General features: G+C 33.3%; 1 protein-coding gene across 1 annotated transcript in view; it reads right to left on the reverse strand.

Annotated features, from left to right (window-relative positions):
* LOC126886115 (PDZ domain-containing protein 8) overlaps window positions 1–10,140 on the reverse strand; it is a 52,552-nt gene extending 42,412 nt beyond the window's left edge. The window contains exons 1-3 of the mRNA XM_050652961.1: window positions 9,844–10,140; window positions 5,098–5,301; window positions 1,965–2,157 (exon numbers count right to left, since the gene is read on the reverse strand). Coding sequence (XP_050508918.1) covers window positions 1,965–2,157; window positions 5,098–5,301; window positions 9,844–10,005 — 559 coding nt within the window. The 5' untranslated portion in view covers window positions 10,006–10,140. The remainder of the gene's footprint in view (window positions 1–1,964; window positions 2,158–5,097; window positions 5,302–9,843) is intronic.
* Window positions 10,141–17,626: the final 7,486 nt, after the last annotated feature.

Raw genomic sequence — 17,626 nt, forward strand, 5'->3', positions numbered from 1 at the left:
AAAACAAAAAATAAGATATTTATTTTATTTTAACATACACTTCATGTATGGTTGGTTGCCTATCTTTAGTAATACACTTAATACAACCCCACTGACAATTGGTTTTTTAAATAACGTTATTTTCACTCCGTATATTATCCTTGGTAGCTTAATAGTGAATACTTGTAATCCCAGCACATGGTGTTTGTTGTTATTATCGTATTTTACCACAAATAAAAATTTTTAAAACTATTGGCTAGTGTACCTAACTACATATCAGTTCACACACCCTCATGTTGGACCGTCTGTCTCGTGCTGTCATCAGTCAGAAACGCTTTCTTACCTGTCACCTGTAATCAGTTGGCTTTTACCTTTCGCTTTGTGAAGACAGAGAAATCAACTCAACCACCCACATACACGTGGTATAGTCATATCATGCTTTGAGGTATATCTTGTTTAAATTTCACCCATCGCCAGGGTATAATATATAGAGTGTCCCAAAAGTAGTGGAACAGTCGAATATTTCGCGAACTAAACATCGGATCGAAAAACTGAAAAATATGTGTTCAATCATTTTCAAAAATCTATCCAATGACACCAAACACCAATCCCCACTACACCCCCTGGAGGTGGGGTGGGGGTAACTTTAAAATCTTAAATAGAAACCCCCAGTTTTTCTTGCAAATTTGGATTCGTTACATAAAAGTAGGCAACTTTTATTCAAGACGTTTTTTCGAACTGTGGATAGATGGCGCTATAATTGGGAAAAACGATTTATCCTGATGCCATAGGTAAATTATAGAAACGGTCTAATATCTCACGAAATACACTTCCAAATGAGAAACCAAAAAAGAGATTTTTAATCTTTTTTGAAAACCTATCGAATAACACCAAACATGACCCTCCAACCCACCCCCTGGATGTGGGGTGGGGGTAACTTTAAAATCTTAAATAGCAACCCCCACTTTTTATTGCAGATTCGGATTCGTCATAAAAACTTAAGCAACATTTATTCGAAACATTTTTTAAAATTTCTGATAGATGGCGCTAATAAATCGAATTTTTCCAATTAAGGCGCCATCTATTAACAATTCTAAAAAATGTTTCGAATAAATGTTACTTAATTTTTCATGACGGATCCGAATCTGTAATCAAAAGTGGAGGTTGCTATTTAAGATTTTAAAGTTACCCCCCACCCCACATTCAGGGGGTGGGTTGGAGGGTCATGTTTGGTGTTATTCGATAGGTTTTCGAAAAAGATTAAAAATATGTTTTTTAGTTTCTCATTTGGAAGTGTATTTCGTGAGATATTAGACCGTTTCTATAATTTACCTATGGTATCAGGATAAATCGTTTTTCCCAATTATAGCGTCATCTATCCACAGTTCGAAAAAATGTCTTGAATAAAAGTTGCTTACTTTTATGTAACACATTAAAATCTGCAAGAAAAACTGGGGGTTTCCCTTTGAGATTTTAAAGGTACCCCCCACCCCACCTCCAGGGGGTGTAGTGGGGGTTGGTGTTTGGTGTCATTGGATAGATTTTTAAAAATGATTGAACACGTATTTTTCAGTTTTTCGATCCGATGTTTAGTTCGCGAAATATTCGACCGTTCCGCTACTTTTGGGACACCCTGTATAACACGCCAATGTAAGACTTTCGGTCGGCGTTTTAAGGGTTTTAACCCATGTATTTTTGGTGGCTTAGCATGTAGAGCTTGTAAGTATAACCTAATTTTTTATGTTGGTCAACCTTTAAATTTTTCACTCTTGTCTTCACTAATTATGGTTGTACTTATTTTAGGCTTAGGACACTGATGATGCTCTCTTTAGAGCGAAAACGTTCTGTCTTTTAATGTAGCCCTTTATTGGGGTTTTAAATAAATATACCTTTTACACAGAAGATTTTCTTCAATTTTTTCTATTATATTGTTCCCTGTATTAACTGTTCTTATAGAAATTATAGTATAAACTAAAAACACTCACCTTTAATGGAAAGATAAGCAGTTTTTCCAAACTTCATTTTTGCATCGATACTTAATAAAAAATTTCCTGTATAATCCAAGCTTAAACACAAACTAACAGTCTCTATGTATCCTTCTTTTTTGTCTAATTTGACATTATCTACAGTTATTTCCTTTATATCAGGAAATTCGGTTCCTAAATGCATATCTCTAATCTGAAATAGAAAAAACATCTATGGTTGTAGCCTTAACAATGGCATTTCATACATATTTATCATTACAGGTTAATTTTTTAGTCCTCTAAACCCCATGGGGAGATATTAGGAAATGCTGAAAGATGTTAATAATCTTGAGGAAGGAAAAATCCAAATCAATAGAAGACGGGCAACACAAAATTGGACAATTGATGTAGATAGGGGCCGAGTAATTGCTGGTCTAGGCCATATCAACAGCCTTGGTAGGATAAGTTGGTAAATAATAGGAAACTCTTTTATCCCAGGATTAAGAAATCTGCTCCGAAGGTGGATTAAACAAAGACGTAGTTAACCATATGGATATCTATATGTGGAGCAACACCAGAATGGTGTGATGAAGAATGTCACAACATAACAAAGAAAAAGAAACACGCGTATTGGCGAATGCAACAACGACACAGAACAAGGCAAACAGAAAAAGAAATCAAAAATGAATAACCATTTTCAATTTCGTTTCAAAACGAAAATACAGCCGCACCATATTCTAGTCCAATCAGAGAGTGCAGCAAGCACCTCTACCGGTTTCGAAACTTATTAGTCTCTCATCAGGAGGCACATATGCTGCTCTCTCTGATCCAACCAAAACAAACCCCGGCATGGAGTCCCGGATTGCAACGAACGAAATGGCATAGATGCCCTAGCGGCAACTGCTAGCAAAAGATTAAGTTTTCACTCTAAGATGAGAGACTAATAAGTTTCGAAACCGGTAGAGGTGCTTGCTGCACTCTCTGATTGGACTAGAATATGGTGCGGTTGTATTTTCATTTTGCAACGAAATTGAAAATGGTTATTCATTTTTGATTTACATGTTTACTCTGATTGGAGTACGAATGGAACCATTCTCGTTGGAACTTTACCGCGCTGAGCAGATGGGACGTGAATTATAAATTGTAAAATTCCCTCATCTTCCTTAGTCTCAGCATCCGTTATAGCTTGCAAATTGTAGAAGCCTCGGAGTTGTTACCAGAGAAGGTTCCCATTGTTTTCAGTCTGGTAGGATGTAGAGTAACATTATGTTGTTTTATATGCCATTAGAGTGAAAACTTAGTCCTTTTAGAAAAAGAAATGTAAGACTGAGTAAGGAAGAGAAGAAAATACACCGAAGGAAAAAAAGTGAACAAGACAGAAAGGGAACTTCGTGAACAAGAATTGATCAAAACGACTAAAACTAAATTCTTCCAAAAATTGAACAAGAGTAGAAAAGATTTTAAACCATGAACAGAAATACGTAGAAATAAATAGGGAAACATTCTTACAAAACTGGGGGAAATACTAAAACGATGGATGACACATTTCTTCAGGGAAAAATTCGAAGAGAATTGCAATGGATTTGATAAAGAATAAGCGACAGAGCAGAGTGTGTTCGACTGCAGTAAGTTGAATGACAAAAGAGCAGAGCTATAATACAATGGTACGCCCTTTGAAGCACACAATTTGAAGAGCCTAGTGGGAAGGGGGGAAAATGAGTTTAAAAAAGTGGTGGAGGCTGAACCAGTCTTCAACAGCAAAACTATAGTCCGTCTAGAAAGTATCCGGAAAAAAGAAAACAGAATTATAATTTTACGGTATTTATTTCTATCACTTGAAATATAAAATTTCAACAAATAATTCATCTCATTTACTTATACAACCTCCATTTAAATCTAAACACTTAACTAAACGTCCAGGTACACCCGAAACTAGGCCAAGGCCATAATTTTCGGTAATGGTGTTCCAGGCCTGTAAAACTGATCGAATCAAACCTTCTTTATCTCGTGGCGCTGCTCGTTCCACTTCAATCTTCATCAGTCCCCATATGTTTTCAATGGGGCTAAGATCTGGAGATGCTGCTGGCCACGGAATTGTTGCCAATTCGTGTTCTTGCATCCAAGCTTGAGTATAAGCAGAAGTATGGCATCTTGCATTATCTTGCTGATAAAACTCTTGCATTATCTTGCATTATCTGAAACTTCTTCTTTCAAGAAGAAAACCATTTAGGATGTCACAATATTACGCACTATCAACAGTACTATTAACTATACAGAGAGGCGTAGCACCACGCTGAGATATTGCTCCTCAAACCATTATTTTAGTGGGAAATTTGGAAATTTGAACGGTAACATTTTCTCTTGATAGGACTTTTAGATGATTTGCACCAAGCTGGAAACAACTTTTATCAGATATAAAGACATTATTAAAATTATCTTCTCGAAAACGTTGACAAAAATCTATTCTTCGTTGCCTTTGCAGAGGTGTCATTATAGGGATTTTTTTTGGATTCCTTGATATGTAGCCTTGCTATTTCAGTGACATGCGGACAGTTTCTGGGCACAATTTTATTCTTCGTTGATTTCCAAATCTGTTCGCTAATTTTCGAAACCCTAGGCGCGGATTTTGTCGTCCTAAAACCACTAAAGCATTTAAATTGTTTCCGCAAATCTTCCGCGGTCTACCCGAAACTGGTCTATGTCTCATATCTATGCCATTTTTTATCCTCTTTATTGTTTCATACACTGCACTTTTTCCGAGTTCAGTCAATTGCACTATTTTTTTAACGTTTCGGACACCCTTTCTATACAAATATTCCACCACTTTTCTTTTTTCTACTTGCGACATTATTTCACAAATCTCAAGTCTGTTTACAAACAACAATATTTGACAGATGGTGTTGTCATGCGATTTTGTCCATAACCTACTATCGGCACAACCTTGATGCACTACTTTTGTCTTAAAATGTTACAAAAAGGAAATCTATTATTAAAATTAGGAAAAATATAAAATTCCGGATACTTTCTAGACGGACTATATTAATGATACTACCATACAAAATATTTGTGGCAGAAAGGTAACATCGCACACACTTACCTAGTTAAGGAGCAATATTTTGTCTATAGAGAAAAACAAATTTACTTTTATACTTACAGTAATACTATCAAAAAACTTTCCTATGGTGGTTTTTGTCAGCAGTTCATCAAATTCTAGGCTTAACTTTTTATAGAGCCATCTCTTGATATACTCTGAATGTCTCAGTTCGTGAAATAAAAACTGTAATACTAAACTAATTGGTAAACTATCTCCCTTCCCTCTGTCGCTAAAATCTTCAGTTTCTAATTTTTTCTTTATATCCTGAAACAAAAGATATGGCTATATAAATAAGCTATCTTAGAACAGTAGAGGAAGAACATGAAGTACCACATAAAGTCAATGCAACTATATTAGAGCAGTATCTCCAACTACAAAGAATAAAGGATGAAAGAGTCACAACATGGAAGGTTCTAATAGTTACAACACACTTGGCAAATAAAAAATGAAGAAAGCTATCAGAGACACAAAAGAAAAATATCACATAGAGAACTGTGAAGAAAGATGAAAACGTGAAAAGTTTTATCTTGATATAAAAGTTAATGTGGCGGCAGATATTTGGCAGATAATCAAGAGAAGTGAACAAAAACTACAGAAGGTAGTACACCAGAACCAAGGTGATGTCAATCTGAAAAAAACAGAATGTACCTCAACCTCGCACAATAAACAGGGACATTTTAGAAGTCAATAAATTTAAAGTATCTGGGCTGTTGGATCAAAGCAGCATAAATCCTGATCTAGAGATGGATCAAGAATAGAACAGGGTAGAAAATCTTTCGAAAAAATCAAAAGATTGCTATGTGATTCTCGAATAAAACTCGAAATTTAACTATGTTTATCAAAATACTATGTCTGGTCCAGCCTTATCTGTGCAGTTGAAATGCGGACCCTTAAAACAGCAACTGTAAATAAACTGGAGGCCTTTGAAATGTGGATCTACCAGAGAATCCTCAAAATTTCATGGACATCACATACCTCAAAAGAATAGTAGGTACTGCAAAAATTAGACAAAGAATGAGAACTTTTCAACACAGTGAAAGTTACATACTTAGAAACATACCTAGGCCGCATACTGAGAAACAATAAGTACCAATATGCGCAACTAAGAGTCATTCATCATTCTCTTTGCCTTATCCCTATGCGGGGTCGCCTTCCCTAATTGCATTTCTCTACACAATTCTATCTTGGGTCATATCAATGTCAATCCCCTTTACCAACATGTCCTGCCTTATCGTCTCCCACCAGGAATCTGCACTTCAGCTATTCTTCATATTGGGTGATTAATGTCTCGACGTTAAATATGAACAACAAACCCTCTTACCCTATGCTCTCTCATTTTGGCATCAATTGGTGCCACACCTAGACTTCCCCTAATATACTCATTTCTAATTTTATCCTTCTTTGTCACTCCAGTCATCCATCTAAGCATTCTCATTTCCGCCATATGCATTCGTTCCGCCATATGCATCCTTTTTTGTTCTTCACTGCCCAACATTCAGTTCCGTACATCATAGCCGGTCTTATGGCTGTTTTATAGAATTTTCCCTTCAGCTTCATTGGAATTTTTCTGTCACACAACACACCACTCGCTTCTTTCCACTTCGTCCAGCTCTAATTCTACTGCATGCATCTCCATCTATTTCTCCATTACTCTGTAATACCGATCCCAGATACTTAAAACTATTGCTTTTTACAATCAGTTCACCATCCAAAGATACCATTTTATTTGTAGTAACTCCATCTTTAAATGAACATTCCAAATACTCTGTTTTTGTCCTACTAAGTTTTAAACCTTTTTCCTCCAGAGCTTGCCTCCACTGTTACCCTGTAGTTTCGCTGTTATCTGGTCCAAAACTAATGAGAATAAATAAGGACTAAGCACAGACCCTTGGTGCAATCCTACTTTCACATGAAATTTATCAGTCTCTCCCACATCTGTCCTAACACTGGTCGTTACTCCCTCATACATATCCCTCACAATCTTTACATATTCAACAGGGACTCCTTTCTTATTGATTGCCCACCACAGAATCTCTCGAGGAACTCTATCCTAGCCTTTCTCAAGTTCAATGAATACCATTTGAGCGTTTGTTTCATTACTCCTGTATTTTTCCATCAACTGCCTTATAATGAAAATTGCATCTGTTGTTGATCTGCCCTGCATAAAGCCAAATTGATTCTCAGATATTTCGGTCTCTTCACGTATCCGTCTATAAATTACTCTTTCCCATATTTTCATAGTGTGGCTAAGCAGTTTTATAGCCCTGTAGTTTGTACACTGTTGTATATCTCCCTTGTTTTTGTAAACAGGTACCAGTATACTGCTTCTCCATTCGTCTGGCATTTGTCCAACTTCCATAATTCTGATAAATAGACCTGCTAGCCACCTTTTTCCTGTCTCTCCCAATGCTCTCCATACTTCCCCAGGAATATCATCTGGTCCTACCATTTTTCCTTTCTCTATTTTTTTAAGCGCTTGAGCCACTTCCTCGTTTGTTATTTTGGTGACAATTGCTGTTACTGTCTCCGTTAACTCTACAGGCTGTCTGTCAAATTCTTCATTTAATAAGCTGTCAAAGTACTTTCTCTCTTTTTGACATCTCTTTCGTGAACTAGTATTTTATTATTTTCATCTCGGATACATCTAATCTGATTAAAATCTTTTGCTTTCTTTGCTCTCTGTTTGGCTATTTTATATATCTTCGCTTCGCCTTGCCTGGCCCTGGTATCAAGTTGATCATATAGGTTTGAATACTCTTCTGCTTTGGCTTTTGCTACTGCTACTTTCGCTTCCTTTTTCGCCACCATACTTTTTTCCATAAGTCCATTCCAACCATAGTTTCTTGCGACTTTTTATATAATTTTCTCTTCTCTTTTATTTTTCCTTGTACTTTGTTTGACCACCACCAAGTCTCTTCATCCTCAAACTTTTTTCCTGGCTTTTCCCAAGTATTTCAATAGCAGTCTCTCTAATACTACTGGCCATTTTTCTCCAAATTGTGTTAGGACTTCCTTTCATGTTCCAAGATATTTTTCTACTATTCTTCTCCTGAATAGACCTTCTTTCTTATCTTTTAGCAGCCACCACTTGATTTTTTGTGGTCCTCTCTGATATTTTTGTTTAGTTTTGCTTTTTACTTTGATGTCCAGAACAAGCAGCTTATGTTGTTGGCTTACTGTCTCACTAACTATTACCTTGCAGTCTTTGCATTCACGTATGTCTTCTTTCCTTATCATAAAATAGTCTATTTGGGATTGATGTTGTCCACTTTTGTAGGTAATAAGTTGAGTTTCTCTCTTTTTAAAGAATGTTTTAACAATCGCCATATCCAATGCTGTTGCTAATTCAAGCATGTCATCTGCAGCTTCATTTCTAGTTTTAATATATCAGTCTCCCGCTTTAAAAATCATATTTCTTCCCTAGCTTTTTAACTTTTTAATACTTTCGGCCAGAGCTTTTGTATTGTGATTAGTGTTACATGACCTGTATGTATTAGATAACTCAAAACCGTTATACCTTGCAACAATTCTGAATTGGTTTATGTGTTAGCTATTGTTTGTAATTGTACTGACCTATATGTTATCTTATTCTTTTTTTCTTTTTTGTAACTGTACAGTGCGACAAGTGAGTGGTGGCAGTTGACCTTCTCGTATTCTGCATTTGTCGCTGTGTATTTTCGCTCAAGGTCACGCGCCAGCACTGGCTTGTCGGCTTGTACTACTCATCGAATTATATTTTCTCAAACCACTTTGTTATGTTATAATAGGTTTGTTCTAGCATCAGTTTCAAACGGTTTGAAACCATCAGTGAATAGTCGACCAGCGCGAGTAGAGGGGATAGCACTGGTGACTGTATTATGTTCTATCACTGAACAACTGTTTGCTGACGGTTTCTGACTAGTTTGACTGTTTGCTAGAACAAACCTATTATGATAATTTATGTTATATTATAATAATTTAGAACACTGTAACATTTATATCTGAATATGACTTGCCCGTGAATAAATAAATAAATAAATAAAAATAAATGGTTCCAAAGCCTAATCCCCCCCATGTATTGCTTCGTATCCTGTCTTGGCTTGGCCCACATGTGCATTGAAATCACCTCCTATTATAACTCTCTCCTCTGACGGAATATCACTCAGATGCTCAACTAAGAGTGAAAAGAACAATCAGGGGATCAGGAAGTAAAAGACTATCTAAGAAACATCTGATAATGGAGAGTTCTAAATTTTGAACAGCTGAAAACAAAGAATTTGCAATTTTAGTAGCCAACCCCCATCAAGAAGAGGGCACTTTAACACATCATATATGAGATACAGAGATATTTTGCCAGGGGCCACCTGGCTCATTTTTAATATACACATATGACTTACTTTCTTGTCGTGGATATCAATGGCCCCTGAGACTATTATCCCGATTAAAGCGTGGTACACAATGTATTAAGAAAATTTTTAAATTAAAAAAAATTATTTGGGCGTTAATGGGTTAATGACATACTGTTTTCAGTGTCCAGAAATCAATTTATCCTTACAAGATATCAACTGTGAATATTGATACTTCTGACAAGTATTGTTTTTGTGAAACAAATGAAAAATCAAAATAGTTTCATAGACCTTTTGACCTTTTTAGATCATTACAAGCAACTATCAGCTAAAAATATAATGCAATAAAACTATATAGCTGTTTCCTAAATAGATAAAAGCTGTTTGTATACATACATTAATATAAACGATAACACTCTTTAAATTAAAGCTGTTAATTTTGCAACAATATGAAGACCAATGTTTAATAAATAAATAATACCTGTGGTAAACTGTAGTCGGTCGAGTTTTTCGTTACAGAGGGCTTTGCCACTGGGCTCTTTTTTAAATAAACATACAATACATAATACTGCACACTTAAAGTTAAAATTATGCCAAATAATACTGAAACGCAGCCCAGAAAAAGTGTAGCAAAAATATCCATTTTTCGTTAGACGTAATTTATCACAAAAGACTGTTAGACCGAAGGGAATGTATATATAATAGAATAATAGTTCTTATTATTTAGATCGATTAATTACATGATGAATCCACCTTTCTTTAAAAACAATATTTTTTGTTTTTGTCAAACTTCAACTCTAAAAAAGAAGAACTGTTGTGAGTTGTGAACAAATGTCAACATTTCTCAACAATAGGGCTTTTCATTCACAGTCATTTGTTTCGAGCTTCTGTCATATGTCGTATAATCCGTGTATTTTAATATCATACACAGATTATACAACATATGACAGAAGCTCGAAACAAATGACAATCGATGAAAAGCCCTATTCCACTATCACAGAACAGTAAGTTCAAATATACAGTATGTCGCAAAAGTATGGAATAAATTTATTTTGAAACAGTCGACAAAGTAATACGTCAATTTTAATTTTCGGTTATAAGAGAAGGTTTTTGTCTTAAAGATTTTAAAACACTATTAGTCCAGGGGCCTGATTCTAATTCATTTCGACAGTCGCAATTTCATTTCGACACCGCGCGATTCTTGGGGATATTAACCTTATTATGTTGAGACTGCTCAGAATTTGGGTTGGCGCTTCGGTTTCTTGGATTTTGTTGATAGTCTGGGAAAATTATCGAAAAAATACCATTTTTGGGAAAAATTATTTACCAGCTATTTTATTGCTAAAATCGAATCTTAAGATTGCATATATTAGTAATATGGGGTATGACAAGTCCGCAGAAAGTGTGTTATTTTATTTATAAACAAATTAGCACTCCTAAATCTTCTTTTTTTTTTTCAATTAGTGGTCTGTAACTCCTATATTTTTTCCTTTGAGCCAAAAACACTCAAATAAAAATTCACCGTAATTTAGTTCTGCACAAAGTTATTTTTTTTCCGATTTCCTTCAACAAAAATTTTACTCAGAAAATCCGAGTTTTCCCAAAAAATCTGCCATTTTCAATTAAAATTTTAGGGAAGTACCTAATTATTTATCAATAATTAAATAATTGAAGACATGAAAGATTTATTATAGTAGATTATACAGAGGGGCTAAATTATGGAATAAATTCATTTCTTTAAAACGGACGATTTTGGAGCAAAATCCCGAAAGAGGTCGATTTTTATTTTTAAATTACAATTTTTTGGCATATATTTCATACTAGTGACGTCATCCATCTGAGCGTGATGACGTAATCGATAATTTTGTTAATGGGAATAGGGGTCGTGTGGTAGGTCATTTGAAAGGGCGTTTAATTCTCTATTCAGTAATATAAACATTAATATCATTAGGTATTTATACATGGTTGCCAAAAAAAAATTTTGAATTAAATTAATTGGCGCAAAAAGAAGAATGTATGTAATTTATTTAACTCAAAATACATTGTACTGCTGTCAGAAAATAGAAAAAAAGGTTTATTTCACAAATAAACATTTCTTTTCGCTTAAATTAAATCACAAACAGACTCCCTCCTACCTATTGGCAGTTTGAACTTTTAATTTAAGCTAAAAGCAATGTTTATTTGCAAAATAAACATTTTTTTCTATTTTCTGACAGCAATACAATGTATTTTGAGTTAAATAAATTACATGCATTCTTCTTCTTGCGTCAATTAATTTAATTCAAAATTTTTCTTGGCCTCCCTGTATAAATAATGAAACTAATGTTTATAATACTGAATAGAGAATTGAACGCCTTTGTAAATGAGCTACAACACGAACCCATATTCCTATTTAAAAAAATAATTACGTCATCACGCTCGGATGGATGACGTCACTAGTTTGAAATATATGCCAAGAAATTTAATTTAAAAATAAAAATCGACCTGTTTCGGGATTTTTCTCTAAAATCGTCCATTTTAGAGAAAATGAATTTATTCCATAATTTAGCCCCTCTCTGTATATCAGGAGACCGGCGACAATCTAACCAATAGTTTAGCAATAATTAAAATGTTAATTAAAAAATTTCGGTCGAAATAATAACCAGAAAGATTATGATACACCAGAATAACTATGATTTTCATATAAAAAAGCACTATACCTATTCAACGTACCTTACAGGATTGAAATTGGACCATTTGAGCGGTCTCGGGAATGTTATAAAGAAACAATTTTTTGGCTTATAAACAAATAGAACCCCTCAGAAAATATTAGATTAAATTAAATTAAGTTAACGCTGTTGAAAAGAGCACGGCTTCTGTGTCCTTTTCGAAGAAAAACAAATTGAATTGCGAGGAGTGATTCCAGGTATAACCGGTCAAATTTGACCGGCATTTGCGACAGAGTTATAAACAACAGGATTTTAATCTTTGAACCATTAGATACCTTTTAATTCCGGTCTTCTTTGTACATACAAATTTTCATATCTTCAAGACACTCATAACAAAAAAGATTTATGTCACTGTCACCAAATTATTTAATTATTGATAAATAATTACTTCCCTCAAATTTTAGTTGAAAATTAAAGATTTTGTTTGGAAAACCCGAATTTTCCGAAGAAAATTTCCGTCGAAGGAAATTGGAATAAATTATTAATGTGCAGAATTAAATTACTGTCAATTTTTATGTGAGTGTTTTGGTTTAAAGTTAAAATTTTCGGAGTTTTAGAGCAATAATAAAAAAAAAAAGATTTCGGAGCGCTAATTTGTTTATAAACAAAATAGCACACTTTCTGTGGACTTTGCACAGCTATATTACTAATATAGGAAATCTTGAAGATTTTATTTCAGCATGTCCAGCAATAAAATAGCTGGTAATTAATTTTCCTTGTTTTTTACTAATTTTCCCAGATTATTACCTCACATCTTTCATTGAGTTGATGATTCATGTTGTGGACATTCTCAATTATTATATTTCTAATTTAATACTATTCTATCTAATTCCTCAAAACAAGCAAATTTCAATTAAACCCAGCTATATTATAATACCTTTTGATTTAGTTTTCCTTGCAAGAAATAAACAAAACACATCTAAACTAAACCTAACCTCGCTTTTGGCCATTCATTCATCTCCGTGTCAAATAATTTCGACAGTCGCCATCGCCATATTGAAAGCGACTTGTTTAGTGTCGAAATTTGATTTAGAATCAGGGCCCAGGGCGCATCTGTTTTGAGATGGACGTTGAGAGGTGACTCAAATTTTTTTTTCCAGAAATTGCTTGAAAATAAGTCAAATAATAATATTTGAGTTATCCCCCGTTAACTCCCGCTTCGCGTCGTTCGGCAAACTGCAGTCGCGTGCGGAAAAGAATGACTTTCTGCACTTGTTAGGAAAATAACTATTGCAATCCAGCTTTCGCAAAAAAATCATTTTTTTAATGTTGCAGGACTGAAAATAAAGCAGACAGCAAGCGTCAGGAAATTTTTTAATAAACATTAATTTTTGGCGCTACGCGCAGGACTGCGGTGTTCGATTCACACAAGTTGATTTACACCAAAATTTCTTCCAATCTTTATCTAATATATTATTTTCTTACTCTATATTTTGTTGTATTTTAAAATTTTAATTCCACAAAAATCAAAATTATTTTATTATTGTTTGTGAAATATTGTTTAAACAATTGCATATGTTTAAAAATAATAAACTTTTATTCCCTAAGTTAAAATATATGAACAAAGAAAGTTTTTGCTAAAAAAGTGTTATTTCAAAGGATAGAGTATGTGTTTTTATTTTGCAATAAACAAACTGATTTATTTATATCGAAATGTAATATAAACTAAAATGTAGCAATCATTAGCAAAGGTCATTGAAATGCCCAATCAGAGCAAACTATCCGCTGTCCTGCGCGTAGCATCAATAATTAATGTTTATTTAAAAAAATTCCTGACGCCGTGGTAGTTAATCGATTTTAGTTTTGCAAATTGCAAATGAAAGGTACAGTACATTTCTATAAGCAAAAAAAATTTCAACGTGCTGTCTGCTTTATTTTCAGTCCTGTAACATTTTGAAAAAATGAATTCTTTTTGCGAAAGCTGGATTGCAAAATTTATTTTGCAAAATCTATTGAACCGATCTTTATTAAACTTACAGTATTGTTTTACTGTATCATAAAGTTTTTGGGTGAAATATGAAGGTCCTAAGTGTAGCATAAATGTTAGTAGTGCAACTTTTATGTTAGTAAAACTTTTCTCGGAAATGAATTCTTTAAAGTTTTAATCAAAAACGAAGAAAAAAATCGAATTTTTCCTTCATTTTTTGACATTTTGATTATTTAAACAATGTTTTGGACCTTTTTGAGAAGGAGGATAACTCAAATATTATTATTTGAGTTATTTTCAAGCAATTTCTGCAAAAAAATTTGAGTCACCTCTCAACGTCCAAATGTACTAATATTTTTATAGATACGCCTGCCGTGCACTGTAGATATCTACATGTCGCTTTCTATCGATATTTGAATATCAAAATATTTGAATTTTTAGCTTTAATTGAATTATTTTCTAGTTTTGCTAGGTTACTCTAATTGATAGACTAGAGCAAAACTAGAAAATAATTCAATTAAAGCTAAAAATTCATATATTTTGATATTCAAATATCGATAGAAAGCGATATGTAGATATCTGTCTATATCAAAATGCGTATGTACACAAACAGGGCCCGGATCACGAAAGTCGACTCGACTAAATCGACTTAACTCGTTATCGAGTCTATTGAGTTGTTCACGAACCTCGATCGAGTAGAAAATCGAGTTTCTCGATTGTACCTAACTTCTGTTCAGTTTATGTAGGCAACCGAAGACACGTTCAAAACGTTTATTTTCGTTGTTTAGGGTCGTTATTGTTGTTACGGTTGATTTAAATTGAAATAACAATGTCAACTAGACCAACCCCAAAACAGTGGAAAATTTTATTAGATTCATTTGAGTCTAACCCTGAAATGGTTTCTGGAAGAGCTACGGGTCCCAATGCCAAACATATTATAAGAAATAAGTGGGAAACTTCCAAACACCTTTGATATGACCCTGTTGCGTAAAAACGTAAACTACACGGAACTATACTTTCTACAGTTATTCCTCTAGCTACTTTTCTCTCTGCTACATGATGGCTTACAAATTGGATGAGTATTGATGCTAACGCCCGGTTTCATAATCAGTTAAAGTGGACTTTAAGTTTTAAGTTGGTACCCTTGTCAATGCAATTCATATGGGTAAATGTCAACGTTAAAGTGAACTTTAGTTAATGTTCACTTTAAGTTGATTATGAAACCGGGCGTAAGTCCTTAGAGAGTCTGAATAACTCTATAAATCTTTTTTCAGGCAATTCAAATGGTTCCTGATTTCGTCTGAGTTGTTTACGTTTCGCTGTGTCTAGGTACACGCTAACGTGTACGCAAATAAAAAAGTTAGGTACACGCGAATTAAACTTCATCAAGCCAGTGACGTCATTATTTAGCGTGCGCAGTGACTGTATATTTTGGTACACGTTATTTTGATATATGTTTAGTATTTGTTTGATAGAAAAATATTTGTTATTATGGGAAGGGGAAGGGAAGCAGAACTATTCGGATGTTTCAAGTTTCAAACTTAATTGTAGTAAAGCAAATGTGTATACCTTGTATAAAAGTATATATTCAGGTTAGCAAAATAAATGTTTAGTTGACATGACATGTACAAAATACTGTTAAAATATTTTTTATAAGTAAGTTAATTATATAGGGCGAGGCAGATAACTGGCTTATTAGAAATATCTCGAGAACTAAAGACAACAGAATCATGAAAATTGGAATAAAGGGGTTTTGAAGGATGATCTATTAAATGAAAATATTTTCATCTCTTTACAACTTCCGGTTATACCGGAAGTTGCTTATAACTTCGTTTTTTTAAATGGGACACCCTGTATATTTTTACATTTTTGGATTCTCCTCAATATCGTCTTTCTTAAAATATGAGGTTTTGTAATATTATACAGGGTAGTTTAAGAGATATTTACGTTTTTTTATTAATTTTGTAGCAACATTCACACCCTGTAGAATTGTAATAGTTTGACATTAAAAACTCTGCTTACGTTCAAGTGATTTTTAATATAGTCTACTATTGTTAAGAATCATTAGTATAGCAAATTTTGAAATTTTAGTATACAGGGTTGGTCGAAACTCGGAATGAATATTTTCTGAGTTTTCTTAAATGGAACACCCTGTATTTTAGTATTGTAATGAAATGATATTTCATGGTACTTTTTATTTTATAAGTATTCCCTATACCTAACTGCTTTAATTTGTGAGTTATTGGTGATTATAGCTAAACATTAATTGCAACAAAAATACGTAAAATTTTATTAGGTTGGCCGTGAAAATATTCAATTACAAATAATTTTTCAGAAATAAATACATATTAATCCAGACTGATCCTTAAAATTACCAATAATGGTTTAGCTATCAAAATACCTACGTAGTTAAGATTGTTGGTGCGATTAACAATTAAGAACAAATTAAAGCAGTTAGGTATAGGGAATGCCTAAGAAATAAAAAAGTACTATAAAATATCATTTGATTACAATACTAAAATACAGGGTGTTACATTTAAGAAAACTCAGAAAATACTCATTCCGAGTTTCAACCAACCCTGTATACTAAAATTTAAAAAATTTAGCTATACTAATGATTCTTAACAATAGTAGACTATATTAAAAATCATTTGAACGTAAGTAGAGTTTTAGATGTCAAATTACTACAATTCTACAGGGTATGAATGTTGCTACGAAATTAATAAAAAAACGTAATTATCTTTTAAAATACCCTGTATAACATTACAAAATCTCATATTTTAAGAAAGAAGACATCGAAGAGAATCCAAAAATGTAAAAATATACAGGGTGTCCCATTAAAAAACGAAGTTATAAGCAACTTCCGGTATAACCGGAAGTAGCAAATAGATGAAAATATTTTCATTAAACAGATGACTCTTCAAAATCCCTTAATACGAATTTTCATGATTCTGTTGCCTTTAGTTCTTGAGATATTTCTAATAGGCCCTTTATTTGCCTCACCCTGTATAGTCGGTTCGCTAAACTCAGACACAACTGGCTAGTGATTTTAGTAAGTAATTATACTAAATAGTTAATAATTACTAAATATTCTGTAATTTTGCCAATTTTGGCAAAATTGGCAAAAAACAAAAAAAAAATAACAGACTAAAATCACTAGCCAGTTGTGTCTGAGTTTAGCGAACCGACTACACCAGTTTATAAACCACTGCTGTTGTGTTTATTTTTATTTATACAGGGAGTTGAACTTGTTACGATTTTCATAGAAAATTGGTTATAACTTTGTAATTACCCTGTATAATATAATAAACCTTTATATTTTTGTGATGGGGACGTTAAGAAGATTTCGAACATTAAATAAAATATAGGGTGTTCGATTTAAAAAAAAACGTAAGTTTGGTCTGCCACTATATTATCGAACGCCGTGTAACATTTTAACTAATTTTGTAATATGAAGCTTAAAGTTTGCTACAATTTTTGTTACTAACTTTACTACTGATCAATCAAATAATCAATCGCCCTGTATATTTTATCTTAACACTTCTGCTACTCACGAATTTTTGTCTCTTATCTTTTTCATACTGTTTTAAAATGTTGTTAAATTAATTAAAAGAACTAAATAATTGTCC

This window comes from Diabrotica virgifera, chromosome 1 (assembly GCF_917563875.1).
Source record: "Diabrotica virgifera virgifera chromosome 1, PGI_DIABVI_V3a".
Lineage (NCBI taxonomy): Eukaryota > Metazoa > Arthropoda > Insecta > Coleoptera > Chrysomelidae > Diabrotica > Diabrotica virgifera.